Source organism: Ranitomeya variabilis, chromosome 1, assembly GCF_051348905.1.
Source record: "Ranitomeya variabilis isolate aRanVar5 chromosome 1, aRanVar5.hap1, whole genome shotgun sequence".
In the NCBI taxonomy this organism is placed as follows: domain Eukaryota; kingdom Metazoa; phylum Chordata; class Amphibia; order Anura; family Dendrobatidae; genus Ranitomeya; species Ranitomeya variabilis.
This window is the reverse complement of record NC_135232.1, coordinates 827884618-827900171: the sequence shown is the minus strand read 5'-3', so window position 1 is coordinate 827900171 and position 15554 is coordinate 827884618. Positions and strand designations below refer to the sequence as shown.

The following is a 15554-nucleotide window of genomic DNA, read 5'->3' as shown; positions in this document are numbered from 1 at the left end:
CACGTCACCTCCTGCCCTCTTAATCCTATTCTATCTCATTCCCGACCTGTTCTTTTTTTCAACCCAGTCTGTTTTTCCTCTTCTGTACCAGCAGATTGCCTTCATTGGTTATATATATTGCTGTAATACCAAAAAAATGAACAAAAAAGCTTTAGGCCATGTTCACACGTTCCTGATTTCCCTGCTGTTTTTCTGCACTAAAAACCGCAGCTCTTGGCAGAAAACGCAGGTGCGGTTTTTGGTGCGGTTTTTGGTGCAGTTTTTGGTGCGTTTTTTGATGCGGTTTTTAGTGCAGTTTTTTATGCAGTTTTCTCTGCAGATTGTCTGTGTTTGACACAAATAAAGCTTTAACTGCAGTGGGGAAAAAAAAAAAAGAAATGATGTCCTTTCCTTGTCCAACCCTTTTCTTCTTCCATCCTCCATTTTGGGACTAAACACCAAAATGAGTGGACGTGTTTTGAATGACAGCGCTCCGCAGAGTGCTAAGCGTAGGCCAGATAACAGCCCGCGGATCCAGCTCTATCCAGCTATTTAAGTGCCACGTATTTAAGGCTATGTTCACATTTGCGTTGTGCGCCGCAGCGTCGGCGACGCAACGCACAACGCAAACAAAAACGCAGCAAAACGCATGCACAACGCTGCGTTTTGCGACGCATGCGTCCTTTTTTTGGTTGATTTTGGACGCAGCAAAAATGAAACTTGCTGCGTCCTCTGCGCCCGGACGCGTGCGCCGCAGTGACGCATGCGTCGCAAAACACAAGTGCAACGCATGTCCATGCGCCCCCATGTTAAATATAGGGGCGCATGACGCATGCGGCGACGCTGCGGCGCCCGACGCTGCGGCGCAGACCGCAAATGTGAACGTAGACTTAGTGCCACGTATCACGTATTTCAGTGACACGTATTTAAGTGCAACGTATTTAAGTGCCACGTATCACGTATTTCAGTGCCACGTATTTCAGTGCCACGTATTTCAGTGCCACGTATTTCAGTGCCACGTATTTCAGTGCCACGTATCACGTATTTCAGTGCCACGTATTTAAGTGCCACGTATCACGTATTTAAGTGCCACGTATCACGTAGTTAAGTGCCACGTATCACGTATTTCAGTGCCACATATTTCAGTGCCACGTATTTCAGTGCCACGTATTTCAGTGCCACGTATCACGTATTTCAGTGCCACGTATCACGTATTTAAGTGCCACGTATCACGTATTTCAGTGCCACGTATCACGTATTTCAGTGCCACGTATTTAAGTGCCACGTATCACGTATTTCAGTGCCACGTATTTCAGTGCCACGTATTTCAGTGCCACGTATCACGTATTTAAGTGCCACGTATCACGTATTTATGTATTTATGTATTTACGTATTTATGTATCACGTATCACGATCTTCCATGGAGAACAGACACATCCAGAGATATGTCTGCTCTCCACGGCTGCAGCAACACACTGACAGGAGCCATAGTTCCTGTCGGTGTGTCACTGCACATGCGCGAGCGAGTTTACCGGCGGTCATTGACCCCGGCACTCTCGCTTAACGGCAGTGCTGCGTGGGAAAGTTCAACGCAGCTGTACTGCCGTTAACCGAGACGCCGGAGCCATTGAACTCCGGAACAGTACGCGATACACTGCTAGGAGCTTCGCTCCTGGCAGTGTATCGCCGGAGAGCAGCCGATCGGCGTGGGACACTCGTTTTATGGATTCTGCGGACAGGGAGTATGGATTTGATTTTTTATTTTGGGATTTTTTCTAGGGGATCGAGGGCTTCGCCTACCAGTGTGCTGTTGGTGAGTATATACTCTGTGTTATATGTTGTATGTACTGTGTGTCATGTATGTGTATTGTGTGTGTTTTGTGTAACTTTACAACTGTGCTAAGTCGCCGGACACAGGGACAACTCTCCCATCCTAATACCGGATGGGAGTAGTAGTCCCATACGGCGACTTAGCACAGTGGTGGCACTAGCGTCGCATGGGGACACACACGCATACACACACACGCATACACACGCATACACACACACACACATACCAAATCTATCAAACAGCCGACATCGATCCCCATGCGACGGTATGCCTCCGTCACTTCGGAACACACTCCGCCCACGCACTTCCGCCGACGCACTTCCGCCCACTTCCCCGCACTTCCTGCTGCAGCGGTTTCTCCACCCATAACCGCAATAAAACCCGCAGATATATTTTTGATCTGCGGGTTTTACTGCGGGTTTGACCTCACAATGGAGGTCTATGGGTGCAGAACCGCTGCAGTTCCGCACAAAGAAGTGACATGGTCCTTCTTTTTTATCGCAGCTATTCAGCGCGGCTTTTTTAGTGAATTTCTGCATCATGTGCACAGCGTTTCCTGTTTTCCATAGGGTTACATTGTACTGTACCCTGCATGGAAAACAGCTGCGGACCCGCAGCGACAAAATCGCTGCGGTTCCGCGGTAAAAAACGCATTGTGTGAACATGGCCTTAGTCCTTTTAATCTAATGATGTTGGTTGCTTCTACAATAACTGAAACATGAACTGTTTTTCAGTCTCTCTTCTAATTTGGCTGTGATCAAACTATTTTAACTTTAACTACAAAAATTTTACCTCCACTAAGATTGCTAAATATCTCCTAGCTTCTAGCCTCTGCTCGAATCTGATGCTCTTCTTTATTTCTCCACATACGAGTTTGATGATTTTGTCCAACTCATCAATTTATTTAGAATGTCTTCTAATAAGAATGTATTATTTTATTCTGAAGAGAATAATATCTATCATAACTTTAGTTTTCTACTCTTTTTTTTTACCATATATTTAATCTGTTCCCCAAATCTAACATCAAAAATTAATTCCCTGGTAACCATCTTTGTCATATGGCATCACGACACTAACCTTTTCCATCATTCTGACTTGTCTTAGAGTGGCATTTCTTAGAGTAGACAATTTTGAAATAGAAATCACTTCCACGTTTTTATCCCACTAAATTCTTCTGGATTCCACCATAAACAAGCAGACTTGGCTTAATATGTATGGTTTTTTTTTCATATGGGAGATAGAATTAAGTTATTGTCATACACCTCCAGCACCTGTATACTGTATATCCTTGGGGAGAAATATTTACTGTTTTACTCCTCCAAACTATAACTATGATTAACTTGGATCAGACTTTTAAAGAAACTTTCACTAGAGATGAGCAGATTGTTTTACACTGTCCTGATTACTATTATTATTATTTATTGTTACAGCGCCATTTATTCCATGGCGCTTTACATGTGAGGAGGGGTAAACATAATAAAAACAGGTACAATAATCTTAAACAATACAAGTCATAACTGGTACAGGAGGAGAGAGGACCCTGCCCGCGAAGGCTCACAATCTACAAGGGATGGGTGAGGATACAGTAGGTGAGAGACTCCTGATCAGTAGTCTCTGGTCATGGACAGGCTCAACTTATTATTGTGGGCTTGTAAAACGTCACCAGTGTTTCTACACAATTCAGATGATGTCTGCCAGCCCGGCTAATATGAGCTGAGCCTGGGATCCTAGAGGGTAAGTAAATTGCCCATGGCCAGAGACTAATTACCTGGACCATAGACTGGGGTCGCGCAAAGCGATTCGCTCATCTCTAACTTTATTACATGGTGTTCTGATGCAGTTTTTGATACCAAAACAAGAACAGTTGACTCTTTACTAAATGCTTCCCTTCTCATTACCATGCACTCTAGACATTAACTTGAAAAACTGTATCAAAATGGCACTTGTAAAACATTCAAACTGTTAATGTCAAGATGGAGAGTTTAAACATAATTTCTACATTTTAGGGATCCTTCAAAATCATGCAAGGAAATATAACTTGCCGATAGATGAACTTAGTTTTCATTACAATGTCCTCCCATGTTATCGAGACCAAGCAGCTGTCATTGAAGCAATAAAAACTATGAAGTTCGGAGAGGAGTTGCCCATGGATAAAGAGGTAAAGTCTATTACTATTTCTTAAGATTTTGTACAACAGCTAAAACCCTCCAAACGTGAGTTGATGATACAAGGGGATGGGAAATTAGATGACAGATGGTCTGTTCTGAAAAGCACATTTCTATCAGACATGGTATACAACAGATTGCAGCCTGTCTACAATTCTAAGCTCATCATCAAGGGCAAGTAATGATTTTCTTTTTCTTTTGGTTTAAATAATTACTGACATTTTCTATATGATTCACCACAATTTACCTTTTGTAATAGGTTCATAGATGCGGCTGTTGACACAGAAGGTCCTCTATTTAGGATCTTGTTATCTTTTATACATCGTTGAGGAGTTACAGTCTATCAGAATAAATTAGAATTGTTTATTTTAAAGTTGTAATTTTCAAAATTAAATACAAATTGTCTATATAAATTCAATCTTTTTATCCCCCGAAATATTGTAATTGCTATTCCTAACTGTATGTAATTTGTTAAAGAGAATCTGTCAGAAGATTTTTGGTATTTAATCTGAGAGTAGGATAATATAGGGCAAGTGATCATGATTCCAGGGATGTGTCACTTATTAAGCTGTTTGCTGTAATTTCAATATAAACAGTGTTTTATCAGCAGGAGATTAACACTGCTGGAGTACATCACACCTGCAAAGAAGGCCAACTAATCACAGTAACCCCAACACCACCACTGATTGGCAGCCTGCTGACAATTCACAGTATACTCAGGAAGCTGCCAGTCAGGGGTGTGGGCAGGATTATACACAGCCCAGAAGACTTAGTTTTGCTCTACCTACATCAGACAAAACAGGGATTCTATGAAAACTGCACCATTCAGCCCAGTAAGTGATACATCCCTGGAATCAGGCTTTCTTGCCCCATGTTATGCAACTCACAGATTAAAACCTATTGAACGATTCCTTTTAAATGATAATAGAACTACGGTAAGTAAATTCATTATCATTTCTTTAGAATGTGGAGACAGATGTGTCTTTTTCCTTCATACATTTAACTTTTTTCTTGGATCCAAACGTGGCATTGGTTTAAACATGTAGTTTTTCATCTTCAATTTTAAGTGCATTTTTCAAAACACTATATGCTGGTCAAAAAACTCAGGGGCCAGAAATTATTTTATGGTATTTTGCGCAGATTATTCATTTTTAATCTCCTATTTCCTTTGAAATTCAGAGAAACAAAGACTTCACAAGTTCAAAGCCCTAATCTCATAGGAATTTCATAATCATATTCAGTTTTAGAATTTGACATTATTCCATGAAATTCACTAATAACGTAAATGATTATATATTTTTGTAACACGTTATGCTAATACCTCCAATAATAATAATACTTCCATAAATCATGTTCCTATAGTACTTATCAGTCAGTAACAAATTGATAATCATATATCTTTTTCAGTTACCTACTCCTGAAGATGGTGTTTTGGTTCATGGGATGTTTATGGATGCCAGTCGCTGGGATGATGAAAATATGATAATAGAGGATGCATTGCCAAGGCAGATGAACCCAATGCTGCCTGTGGTCCACTTTGAGCCTCAACAGAATTATTATCCCAGTCCTGCATTATATCAAGCACCTCTATATAAAACTGGATCCAGAGCTGGCACACTATCCACCACAGGTAATTCCTAATGGCAACCTAGCGTACCTAGCTCAGTTTCTTTGTGCATGTAATTGCCTAGCTTTAAAGGTATCATGGGAGGAGTTGTAAGTGATACTCACCAATGCAATCTCCCAGGAAGATGGGTCCCAGAGAGAGCCTCAGGCTCCTGGGAACGCGGGACAAGCGAGACTGGAGAGAGACTGCTTCAGGCCTGACAGGACCTGAAACACCTGACTGCTGGGGGGCAAGGCCTAAGCTCCAGAGAGCTAGGAGCTGAAGGAAGACTGCTAGAAAGGTAACTAAAGGACAGGGCTACCAAGGGGCACAGACAGGGACGTAAACCAGATCAGGCCGGGGTCAGAGCACGGGATAGTGGGACGGTACCAATGGACTAGACAGAACGGATAGTAGGGGCCAAGCAGAGGTCAATACCAAATGGACAGAGAAAGTATAGAGATAGAATCCAGCAAACAGTATCCAGAGAACAGACCAAGTCAAAAACCAAAGAATCAGGCGAACCAGCACGCGGCACAAAACACACTCAGGGTTCAACACACTCAGCCAAGGGCGAAAGTATCACTGACAAAGGAAATTGACATATGGAGGCTATAAAAAGTCCACCCAGGGTCAGAGTAAGGCTACAGGAATTAACGCTAGAAGAACAGACCCAGACAAACCATGACAGTACCCCCCTCTCAACGGGGTCCACTGGACCCCCAGGCTTACCAGGATACTTAGAATGAAATGCACGAACCAAGCGATCTGCATGCACCAAACGGGTCGGAACTCAGAACCTGTCCTCTGGCCTACACGCCTTCCAATGAACCAGGTACTGTACCGACTGCCACACCAACCTGGAATCCACGATATGATCAATCTCATATTCCATGTGTCCCTTAACCAAAACAGGAGGAGCAGCGGACTTGGACTCCCCCCGAACTGCCTCAAAAGGTTTCAGAAGGGATTTATGGAAGATGTTAGGGATCTTGAATGAGACTGGAAGACACAACCTGTATGCCACTGGATTGATCTTTTCCACAATCTGGTATGGGCCAATGAACTTGGGGCCCAACTTGGCTGACGGAACCTTTAACTTAATGTTTCAAGTGGAGAGCCAAACTTTCTCCCGAACCCGAAATACAGGACTGGGGTTCTGTACTTGTACCTCCCTTGAGACCTGGAGATATTCCGCTGGACCTCCGCCCACGTATTCTTTAATCTCTGAACAGAGCCCTCAGTCCCAGGACACCCAGAATCCAAACGAGAAAACTCACCGAAATGTGTAATAAGTCCATAATTGATCATGAAAGGAGACATACCGGTAGCTTGGCTCACCCGACTATTGAAGGCGAACTCTGCCAACAGCAGTACATAACACCAGCCATTCTGTCTTGCAGAAGTCAGACACCTGAGGATCTGAGGACTGATTAGTGCGTTCCGTCTGACCATTGCTCTCCGGATGGTATGCAGACGAAAAGGATGGAGAAATCCCCAATTTATTACAGAAAGCAGGCCAAAACTTTGCCACAAACTGCACCCCATGATCAGACACCACATTCAGGGGTACCCCATGCAACCGGATCACATGCTGCACAAACAATCTGGACAAAGTCTCAGCTGAGGGTAGTGTGTTAAGGGTCCAAAATGAGCCTGCTTCGAGAACCTTTCCACCACTACTCATACCACTGTATTGCCCCTAGACAGTGGAAGACTGGTAATAAAGTCCATGGACAAGTGAGTCCATGGCCTTTAGGGAACTGCCAAGGGCATCAGTTCCCCAGCTGGCCGGCTATGTTAGTTTTTAGAATGAGCGCAGACCCCACAACCAGAAATGAATCTTTTAACATCAGAACTTAGAGTAGGCCACCAAAAGATCTTCGCCACCGCCAGGCGCGTGGCCGAGGTACAAGGGTGAGCCCTAAGCTTGGATTCATGAAACTCCTGCAGGAGTTTAAGCCAAAGCTGCTCCGGGACAAACAACTTACCCCCCCGGCTTGCCAGTAGGAGCCAGAGACTGGGCCCCCTCAATCTCCCGTTCCAACTCAGACGAAACCCCTGCCAACACAACCCCTGGGCGAAGAATGGAGGACAGTGGCTCAGGGGAAGACATCAGATGAAAACTGCAAGATAAAGCAGCCACCTTGATATTCTTTGACCCCGGACGAAATGTAATAGTAAAATGAAAACGGGAGAAAAAAGCGACCAACGGGCCTGTCTGGGTGTTAGTCGTTTAGCAGACTCGATATACGATAAATTTTTGTGGTTGGTAATCACAGTGACCGGGTGACTGGCCCCCTCCAAAAAGTGCCTCCATTCTTATTTTAGATGAGAGGGGGCTTTATCAGTGTGATATTTAATGGCCTCTCTCCTGATCTCCCTGCAGAGCTGTGTGTGATTATAACTGACACAACTGCAGGTTCCTCTCAATGATTCAGCTCCCATCTCACAGGCAGTGCAATATTATTGCTATACAGCAGAACGGAGAGCTGCAGAAAATGTGTTTGGAAGAAGACAAGGTTCAGTTCTACTGTTCTGTGTTAGTTACTTGTCTCACACTGGTAACACCTACTTTTATTTCAAATAATCTCTGGAGGCAGATTCTCATGCAGATCAGTGTGCGGCCCATAACCTGGAACAGCTCATTTACACTTTTTTCCACAAGAAAAATGTGGATATCTCTGGAATAAAACATCAGACTTCAACTATCATGGTATCATTTATCTTGCTTCCTATGACCTATATGCCTAGATGACTTAAGGATGTTGATCCCACTGACAGATTCCTTTTAACTTTATTATAACTGCTATACTAAATATCAGAAAAGCTCATTTTATTGCTATTTTTGAACTTGTGACTTTAGCAAAGTACCCCTGAGTCTTTTTCATAGAGTTGCGAAAGTGTTTATTCTTACTTATTCCTATTTTCTTTCATCAGGTCACTCCACTAATTTTGTGGTTACTGTGCTTCTACCTTCAAAAAGACACAGCGATTACTGGATATCAAAGGGCTCAGCGCTGCTCTGCCAGCTAAATGAATAACTTCAAAATTAAAAATGTTCGCCCTTTCAATGAAATGTGCCAAATAAAAATGTTTGTTCATAAAGTATGTTAATAAAATATCTGTATTCTGAAGAGCTTTCCTTATTATTTTAGGCACTTGATCTTGGATGCTGAATTTTTTTTCTCTTAAAATTCCTATTCTAAATTTTTTCTCTTTTAAAATTCCTCTAATTTACATAAGCTAAAATCTAATACAGATTTTGTTATTTCTAACTTAAATCTGTTGCTTAGAATAGTAAAGCCCCTTCATATAAATGTTCGGCTGACAGCTATCACTTCCTAGTCCCCTATATACAGGAATTTGGCTTGACTGTCCCCTCCTGTGTTCTCTATGATAAACCTGATGCCAGAGTCCTCTGGCATCAACTTACCGGTATCTCCTGGAGAAATAAAGGCTGTCAGAATCAGCTGTCAGAAATTCAACGTGCCTTCTCTCCAGCGACATCATCAAAGACTGTCAGCTGATCCTACTGATATTGGTGGCTTCGACCGAGTTTAGTCTGTGTATGGAGACCTTAAAAGGTTGTTCAGAGTGTACTGAAAATCCACATTCACAGGAATTCTATCAAACCACCAAAGCCCATAGACCAAAGACAAGAGTTTTACTTGGGATTTTAACTCCTAACCGACATCGGGAGTTATAGTACACCAATGTCAGTATCCCTCCCTTTGATGGGAGTATCCTGCCCTTTGGGCGGTGAGCCCACATCTTTCCGGGGACATGTCAGCTGTCTCTGACAGAGGCATTTAAATGGCTCTTCTGGCAATTGCACCGGAAATACGCACACCGGTGACCTGTGTCACGTGATCGCGGGTCACCGGTGTGTCGGCATGATAACCCGAGGTCTCATGGAGACCTCTATGGTTGTCAGTGCCAGATTGCTGTGAGCACCACCCAGTGGTCACCACTCATAGCAAGTCAACAATTCTACTACATAGAGGTGATCTGAGAGGAAATAATGCACCGGAGCCTCAACCTAAGCAGACGGGCTAAGCACTTACCCATATGAATGGGACCTGTCAGAGGGGGATACACCCTGGCATGCGGTGAGAGCGTTCCAATTGATTATACTGGCAAGCATATCAACTCTTTCTAGTATTGAGAGGAGACAGTCTGATTTTCTGCCAATACTGATTATTACTGTCAGTCTTTGAGGGATTGCATGTATTGATAGAAGGATAAGCAAGAGTTATACCTAAGTGACCGCACAGAGTAGTCTGATTTTTTGTGTCTGCATGTTTTTTATATTTCTAATTACAGCCCACATGGGCTTTAAGTCTTTGGTCTCACTTGATTTTAAAAAGATTAATTAAAAGTTAATTAATTCATATTCATACATATTCATCACTATTTTGGTTTCAATTTGACCTCTGTCAATTAAGCTGAGGCTAATACTGAGAGCGGTGACCATTTATCACACACCCTTGCTATATTATTTTTACATAGAGGCGATCTGACCATCGCCTCTATGTAGCAGAGCCGATAGAGTTGTGCCATCTTCTAGCCTCCCATGGAGGCTATTGAAGCATGGGAAAAGTAAAAAGAAAATGTTTTTAAAAATATAAAAAAATAAAAGTTTAAATCACCCCCTTTTGCCCCATTTAAAATAAAACAATAAAAAAATCAAACCTACACATATTTGGTATCGGAGCATTCAGAATTGCCCGAACTATCAATAAAAATAAGATTAACCTGCTTGCTAAGCGATGTAGCGAGAAAAAAAGTCAAAACATCAAAATTATGTTTTTTCAGTTGCCATGAAACTGCATTAAAATAATATAATTAAAAATGTCATCTCGGCGCGCAAAAAATAAGCCCTCACCCAACCCGAGATCACAAAAAATACAAACGCTACGGGTATTGGAAAATGGCACAATTTTTTTTTAAACAAATTTTGGAATTTTTTTCACCACTTAGATAAAAAAGAACATAGACATGTTTGGTGTTTATGAACTCATAATCACCTGGAGAATCACAAAGCCAGGTCAGATTTAGCATTTATTGAACATGGTAAAGAGGTTTAAATTTGGTTTAAAGAGGACCTTTCACCAAATGTTTCATGTTGATCAAGACACAGAATATAATAAGCATGCAGAGCAGATTAAAACATTTTTTTTATTTTGCCTCTGTGGTGGAGATATAAGCAATCAATTATTTGGTACCTAAAATTAAATTTTCAAGCTCAAGTGGGAATTACCAGAGAGATTTAACAGAGGGTGTGTATTTCTTCCTCTTTCTGATGCTGACCAATGATAAGTAGGGAGCAACAGACTGGGGAAAGAACACGCCCCCACAATTGCTTAGAACAGGCTCAGTGTGACACATAGTAGTCACATATTAACAAGCAGTCTGCTCGCTTCACTGCAGAGTGATGATGTGCTGTAGCACAGCAGACCTGAATGTGATTAACTGATAGCTTTCAGATTATATCTCTGCAGTCAGTGTGGAGGGAGGACCAGTGCTACAGATTGAGAATCATTGCAAACATTTTCAATACTGATCCCATATATACCATCGCCCCTTTTCTTGGCTTTATACTAATTGTAGCTGTAATGCAAAATCTATTTATTTACAGATAACAGACTGTTATGACCCCAATGGCGAGGGTCTCAGAGGAACGTGGAAGTCTGCAGAATACAAAAATCCAGCTCATAGGGCAGTGGTAACTGGGTTGACCATATATCTACTCCTAACGCCAACACTAGAAGTAGCCGGGGATCATTCCTACGTTGATTCTAGATGACACGCGCCAGCCGGAGAATCTAGCTACCCCTAGTAGAGGAAAACAAAGACCTTTCTTGCCTCCAGAGAAGGGGACCCCAAAGCTGGATAGAAGCCCCCCACAAATAATGACGGTGAGGTAAGAGGAAATGACAAACACAGAAATGAACCAGGTTTAGCACAGAGAGGCCCGCTTACTGATAGCAGAATAAAGAAAGGTAACTTATATGGTCAACAAAAACCCTATCAAAATCCACACTGGAAATTCAAGAACCCCCGAACCGTCTAACGGTCCGGGGGGAGAACACCAGCCCCCCTAGAGCTTCCAGCAAGGGTCAGGATATAGATTTGGAACAAGCTGGACAAAAATACAAAACCAAAACAAATAGCAAAAAGCAAAAGGCAGACTTAGCTGATATAACTGGAACCAGGATCAGAAGACAAGAGCACAGCAGACTAGCTCTGATAACTACGTTGCCAGGCATTGAACTGAAGGTCCAGGGAGCTTATATAGCAACACCCCTAACTAACGACCCAGGTGCGGATAAAAGGAATGACAGAAAAACCAGAGTCAAAAAACTAGTAACCACTAGAGGGAGCAAAAAGCAAATTCACAACAGTACCCCCCCCTTAGTGAGGGGTCACCGAACCCTCACCACGACCACCAGGGCGATCAGGATGAGCGGCATGAAAGGCACGAACTAAATCGGCCGCATGAACATCAGAGGCGACCACCCAGGAATTATCCTCCTGACCATAGCCCTTCCACTTGACCAGGTACTGAAGCCTCCGCCTGGAGAGGCGAGAATCCAAGATCTTCTCCACCACGTACTCCAACTCGCCCTCAACCAACACCGGAGCAGGAGGCTCAGCAGAAGGAACTACAGGCACAATGTACCGCCGCAACAAGGACCTATGAAATACATTGTGAATAGCAAACGACACAGGAAGATCCAGACGAAAAGATACAGGATTAAGGATTTCCAATATCTTGTAAGGCCCAATAAAACGAGGTTTAAATTTGGGAGAGGAGACCTTCATAGGAACATAGCGGGAAGAAAGCCATACCAAATCCCCAACGCGTAGTCGGGGACCCACACCGCGGCGGCGGTTGGCAAAGCGCTGAGCCTTCTCCTGTGACAACTTCAAGTTGTCCACCACATGATTCCAGATCTGCTGCAACCTATCCACCACAGAATCCACCCCAGGACAGTCAGAAGGCTCCACATGACCCGAAGAAAAGCGAGGATGGAAACCAGAGTTGCAGAAAAAAGGTGAAACCAAGGTGGCGGAACTAGCCCGATTATTAAGGGCAAACTCAGCCAACGGCAAGAATGTCACCCAATCGTCCTGATCAGCAGAGACAAAACACCTCAAATAAGCCTCCAAAGTCTGATTGGTTCGCTCCGTCTGTCCATTAGTCTGAGGATGGAAAGCAGACGAAAACGACAAATCAATGCCCATCCTACTACAAAAGGATCGCCAGAACCTGGAAACGAACTGGGATCCTCTGTCTGACACAATATTCTCAGGGATGCCGTGCAAACGAACCACGTTCTGGAAAAACACAGGAACCAGATCGGAAGAGGAAGGCAGCTTAGGCAAAGGAACCAAATGGACCATCTTGGAGAAGCGATCACATATCACCCAGATAACGGACATGCCCTGAGATAGCGGAAGATCAGAAATGAAATCCATGGAGATATGTGTCCAAGGTCTCTTCGGGACAGGCAAGGGCAAGAGCAAACCGCTGGCACGAGAACAGCAAGGCTTAGCTCGAGCACAAGTCCCACAGGACTGCACAAATGACCGCACATCCCTTGACAAGGAAGGCCACCAAAAGGACCTGGCCACCAGATCTCTGGTGCCAAAAATTCCCGGGTGACCTGCCAACACCGAGGAATGAACCTCGGAAATGACTCTGCTGGTCCACTTATCCGGGACAAACAGTCTGTCAGGTGGACAAGACTCAGGCCTATCAGCCTGAAATCTCTGCAACACACGTCGCAGATCCGGAGAAATAGCTGACAAGATAACTCCATCTTTAAGAATACCAACAGGATCAGCGACTCCAGGAGCCTCAGGCACAAAGCTCCTAGAAAGAGCATCGGCCTTCACATTCTTTGAACCAGGTAAATACGAGACAACAAAATCAAAGCGGGAGAAAAACAATGACCAGCGGGCCTGTCTCGGATTAAGGCGTTTAGCAGACTTGAGATACATCAGATTTTTGTGATCAGTCAAGACCACCACACGATGCTTAGCACCCTCGAGCCAATGACGCCACTCCTCAAATGCCCATTTCATGGCCAACAACTCCCGATTGCCCACATCATAATTTCGCTCGGCAGGCGAAAACTTCCTAGAGAAAAAGGCACAAGGTTTCATAACAGAGCAACCAGGGCCTCTCTGCGACAAAACGGCCCCTGCCCCAATCTCCGAAGCATCCACCTCAACCTGAAAGGGAAGTGAGACGTCAGGCTGGCACAAAACAGGCGCCGAAGTAAACCGGCGTTTCAACTCCTGGAAAGCCTCCACGGCAGCAGGAGCCCAGTTAGCTACATCGGAGCCCTTCTTGGTCATATCCGTCAAAGGTTTCACAATGCTAGAAAAATTAGCGATAAAACGACGGTAGAAGTTAGCGAAGCCCAAGAACTTCTGAAGACTCTTAACTGACGAGGGCTGAGTCCAATCAAGAATAGCTCGGACCTTGACTGGGTCCATCTCCACAGCAGAAGGGGAAAAAATGAACCCCAAAAAGGGAACCTTCTGTACACCAAAGAGACACTTTGAGCCCTTGACAAACAAAGAATTTTCACGCAAAATTTTAAAGACCAACCTGACCTGCTCCACATGCGAATCCCAATCATCAGAAAAAAACAAAATATCATCCAGATAAACAATCAAAAATTTATCCAGATACTTCCGGAAAATGTCATGCATAAAGGACTGAAAAACTGAAGGCGCATTGGAGAGCCCAAAAGGCATCACCAAGTACTCAAAATGACCTTCGGGCGTATTGAATGCGGTTTTCCATTCATCACCTTGCTTAATGCGCACAAGGTTGTACGCACCACGAAGGTCTATCTTGGTGAACCACTTGGCACCCTTAATCCGGGCAAACAAGTCAGACAACAGCGGTAAAGGATACTGAAATTTGACAGTGATCTTATTTAAAAGCCGATAATCAATACAAGGTCTCAAAGATCCGTCCTTTTTTGCCACAAAAAAGAATCCCGCACCAAGAGGGGAAGAAGACGGACGAATATGTCCTTTCTCCAGAGACTCCTTGATATATGAACGCATAGCGGTATGTTCAGGTACCGACAGATTAAACAGTCTTCCCTTAGGAAATTTACTGCCTGGGATCAAATCTATAGCACAGTCACAGTCCCTATGAGGAGGCAGTGCACTGGACTCAGACTCACTGAAGACATCCTGATAATCAGACAAATACTCCGGAACTTCCGAAGGCGTAGAAGAAGCAATAGACACAGGCAGGGAATCCCCATGAATACCACGACAGCCCCAACTTGAGACTGACATAGCCTTCCAGTCCAGGACTGGATTATGGGTCTGTAACCATGGCAGCCCCAAAACAACCAAATCATGCATTTTATGTAAAACCAGGAAACGTATCACCTCGCGGTGTTCAGGAGTCATGCACATGGTAACCTGTGTCCAATACTGCGGTTTATTTGCTGCCAATGGTGTAGCATCAATACCCCTAAGAGGAATAGGATTTTCTAATGGTTCAAGAGTAAAACCACAGCGCTTAGCAAATGAGAGATCCATGAGACTCAGGGCAGCACCTGAATCCACAAACGCCATGACAGGATAAGATGACAATGAGCAAATCAAAGTTACAGACAGAATAAATTTAGGTTGCAAATTACCAACGGTGACAGGACTAACAACCTTAGCTATACGTTTAGAGCATGCTGAGATAACATGTGTAGAATCACCACAGTAGTAGCACAAGCCATTCCGGCGTCTATGAATTTTCCGCTCATTTCTAGTCAGGATTCTATCACATTGCATTAAATCAGGTGTCTGTTCAGACAACACCATGAGGGAATTTGCGGTTTTTCTATCACATTGCACCGAATTAGGTGTCTGTTCAGACAACACCATGAGGGAATTTGCGGTTTTGCGCTCCCGCAACCGCCGGTCAATTTGAATAGCC

At 43.7% G+C, this 15554-nt stretch overlaps 1 protein-coding gene across 1 annotated transcript in view; it reads left to right on the top strand.

Annotated features, from left to right (window-relative positions):
• Positions 1 to 8712, top strand: part of DNAH6 (dynein axonemal heavy chain 6) — a 717942-nt gene extending 709230 nt beyond the window's left edge. The window contains exons 75-77 of the mRNA XM_077275462.1: positions 3817 to 3968; positions 5383 to 5605; positions 8522 to 8712. Of these exons, the coding sequence (XP_077131577.1) occupies positions 3817 to 3968; positions 5383 to 5605; positions 8522 to 8625 (479 nt within the window). The 3' untranslated portion in view covers positions 8626 to 8712. The remainder of the gene's footprint in view (positions 1 to 3816; positions 3969 to 5382; positions 5606 to 8521) is intronic.
• Positions 8713 to 15554: the final 6842 nt, after the last annotated feature.